This window comes from Aplysia californica, unplaced genomic scaffold, assembly GCF_000002075.1.
Source record: "Aplysia californica isolate F4 #8 unplaced genomic scaffold, AplCal3.0 scaffold00582, whole genome shotgun sequence".
Classification (NCBI taxonomy): Eukaryota; Metazoa; Mollusca; class Gastropoda; order Aplysiida; family Aplysiidae; genus Aplysia; species Aplysia californica.
The window spans coordinates 500,523-503,715 of NW_004797852.1; the positions used below are offsets into that span (position 1 = coordinate 500,523).

The 3,193-nt window shown below is 63.5% G+C and overlaps 1 protein-coding gene across 1 annotated transcript in view; it reads left to right on the plus strand.

The window, feature by feature from the left end:
- The window catches only part of LOC106012952 (serine/arginine repetitive matrix protein 2), a gene marked incomplete at its 5' end in the record, with an annotated part of 9,404 nt that overhangs the window by 997 nt on the left and 5,214 nt on the right, over window positions 1-3,193 (plus strand). The window contains 1 exon segment of the mRNA XM_013087385.1: window positions 356-3,045. Within this exon segment, the coding sequence (XP_012942839.1) occupies window positions 356-3,045 (2,690 nt within the window).

The window sequence follows — 3,193 nt, forward strand, 5'->3', positions numbered from 1 at the left end:
TTACTAATGTGTCACTGTGTTACTAATGTGTTACTAATGTGTCACTGTGTTACTAATGTGTTACTAATGTGTTAGTGATGTGTTCCTGACGTGTCACTGTGTTACTAATGTGTTACTAACGTGTCACTGTGTTACTGATGTGTTACTGATGTGTTCCTGACGTGTCACTGTGTTACTAATGTGTTACTAATGTGTTACTAACGTGTCACTGTGTTACTAATGTGTTATTGATGTGTTCCTGATGTGTCACTGTGTTACTAATGTGTTATTGATGTGTTCCTGACGTGTCACTGTGTTACTAATGTGTTATTGATGTGTTCCTGACGTGTCACTGTGTTCCTGGTGTGTTGCACAGAACCCAAGACTTTGGGCTACAGACGTCGCTGGAGGACCTCCCCCCCCAGGACACGACCCACCAATCACAGCAGACCTCGCCCTACACGCCCGAGCGGGACCTCTTCTCTCTCCTTGAGGAGGTCTGTGGCAAGTACACCGGCCAGCCGCCCACTACTGCTGATGCTGCTGCTGCTGCTGCTGCTGCTCCCCCTCTCAGCGATCAGCCACAGCGGTCGCCCCAGCACCCTGTGTCGGAGTTACTTGCTCCTGCCCCCGACGGCCGACCGTGTGAGAGGTGGGCGCGCATAGACCAGCGGTCCGACCCCGCGGGCGACCCCCCACGGGCGCGCATTGACCAGCGTGCCGACCCCCCTGGCGACTCCCCGCGCCACCACCCCCTCCCGCGGGCCGCCTCGGCCAGTGAGTGTGGCCAACTGGCACGTGTGCGCAGCGAGCACGTGCGTCGAGGCATGAGTCTGTCTCCCTCTCGCATGGGCCTCACCAGCTACTACACACACCGCTCTCTGCCAGACCTGGCCTTCCTCAAGCCAGACCGGCGCCACGCCCGCGGGGAGGGGGAGGACGGGGGGGCAGAGCCCGGGGGGTCCCTGTTCGATCCTGTCAAGATTCCCATCATCCTGAGCCCCGTGGTGGGGGTGGGACCGGCCGGGGGGTCATGGTGTCCCCATTGTTCCCAGCAGTCCCCACACTCCTCCCCACGATCCCACTCCTCCCCACGATCCCACTCCTCCCCACGATCACACTCCTCCCCACGATCCCACTCCTCCCCGCGCCTCCACCCCTCTCCCTGCCCCCACAGCTCCCCCCGCTCCCTGTCTTGTCCCCACTCTCTGTGCGGCCCGTGTTGCCAGCGAGGACACCCACCAACCACCCACAGCTCCCCGGCCAACAACAAGTCTTCCCCTGCCAAAACCTTCAGCAGGAAGTCCAAGTCATGCACGAGTGTGTCGCCCGCCGCCCGCCCGCCCGCCCCCGCACAGCCGCGCTCCGGCAGCCATGACACCTTCACTCACGGCAAGCGGGTCGCGGCGCCACGCCGGTACACCCACACACCTCCCAAAGACCAGCCGCAGCCCGCCCGCTCCCGCCCCGTCTCTCACTCCCCGGCGTGTTCTCGGCTGCGACGAGTCCCAGGGGCAGACAACTCCCCCTCGGAGCCCCCGAGCGGGCGGAGGACTGGCTCCCTACAGCGTGGGGTAGAGAAGTCCCCAGCCCCCCCTCGCTCCCACTCCCAGCCCTCACAGGTGTACCCCACCACCCCCACCACCCCCAGCGTCAATTCTTCCAGGTCCAGCCCTCACGTGGGTCGCCACACGGGCCGCTCCCCCCCACAGCCGGGGGTCGCCGCAAGTGTTGCCAGGCGGGACGGCCCAACGGGGACCAAAAAGCAGACGGCTCGCGACAGTGTGGCCCGTGGGGAGACAGAGGAAGTGTCCAAGCCACGTCCAGCCGCGCGGAGAGGTCGTATCCCCGTGCCTGTCGGTAAGACAGGTGGGTCAAGACCACCGGGGGCTGGTGCACGCTCCGAGAGGTCATCGGGGTCGTCAAACCCTAGCACGCCAGACACAGGCCAGCCCGCGCTCACCGACCTACGCTCACCCGACAGTGGCCAATCGTCGCCACGGCAACCGCGCAGCCAGCCACAAGGGTCACAGGATGTTGTCGCAGACACCAAGGCTCAGTCCCAGGGGAAGCGTGGGGCAGTGGGCGGGGCTTGTGAGGAAGGGGCGGAGTCAGCCCAGGTTTATGAGGGAGATAGTGGAGAGATGGTGGAGAGAGACCCTGGAGAGATAGCAGAGAGAGACAGAGAGACAGCAGAGAGAGACGCTAGAGAAACAGTGGAGAGAGACAGAGAGACCGCAGAGAGAGATGTTGGAGAGAGGGAGAGTGGAGAGACAGTGTCAGATTTGTCGGCTGTTGAAGTGTCCAGTCCGGCCGGTGAAGACGATGTTATGGCCCACCGGGGGGAGAGTGAGGAGGAGGAAGAGGATGAGGAGGAGGGTGTGGAGGGTGAGGAGTGTGACCCACACAGCGGGGCGTGCGGCGGCTGCCCCTGTGGCCACCAGACTGACCCTGGCCTGACCCACTGCTGTGACCTCTGCCCCACAGAGCAGCCGGACGCCCAAACCCCCGGCCTCATCGACGGCCGCCAGTGCTCACAGCTGTCCCCAGACTTAGAGAGAATCTTGTTCCAGCCTCCACATCTGGACACCGGGGCGGGGGAGGAAGAGCTGGGGTCGGAGGAAGTGAGCGGAGAGGGATGGGGTCGGATCCAGGTGGAGGTGGCGAGTCCCCCGTCTCTGGGCCAGGCCCTCTACTCCTCTCTCTGTGACATGCGCAGCTCGGCCAGCGGTAAGGCTTTGATGGACAGGAAGGGCAGCCACTGCCCGCCACCACCCTCCAGCCACCCACACAGCCCGTACGCAGACCTCGCGGACAGTCCCACACTGGCAGGGAAAGTGTCGGTGGGCTGTGCGGGGGTGGCGTGTGGCGTGTCAGAGGCGCATCGTCGCTGGAGCACGGGCTGTGCCCTGAGTAGCTTCCAGCTGGACGACCTGTACGCCGTGCCCGAGGAGAGCGGGGCTAGCGCCAGTCTGTCGCCGCAGTCGTCCTACGAGGACTTCCTGCCCGCACACAGCAGCAGCGCCTGTCTCGACCACAGGGGGCGCTTCGACTGGTCGCACACCGGTAGGTCACGGCGTCAGTCACATGTCGCACACTGGTAGGTCACTGTGTCAGTCACATGTCGCACACCGGTAGGTCACTGTGTCAGTCACATGTCGCACACCGGTAGGTCACTGTGTCAGTCACATGTCGCACACCGGTAGGTCACTGT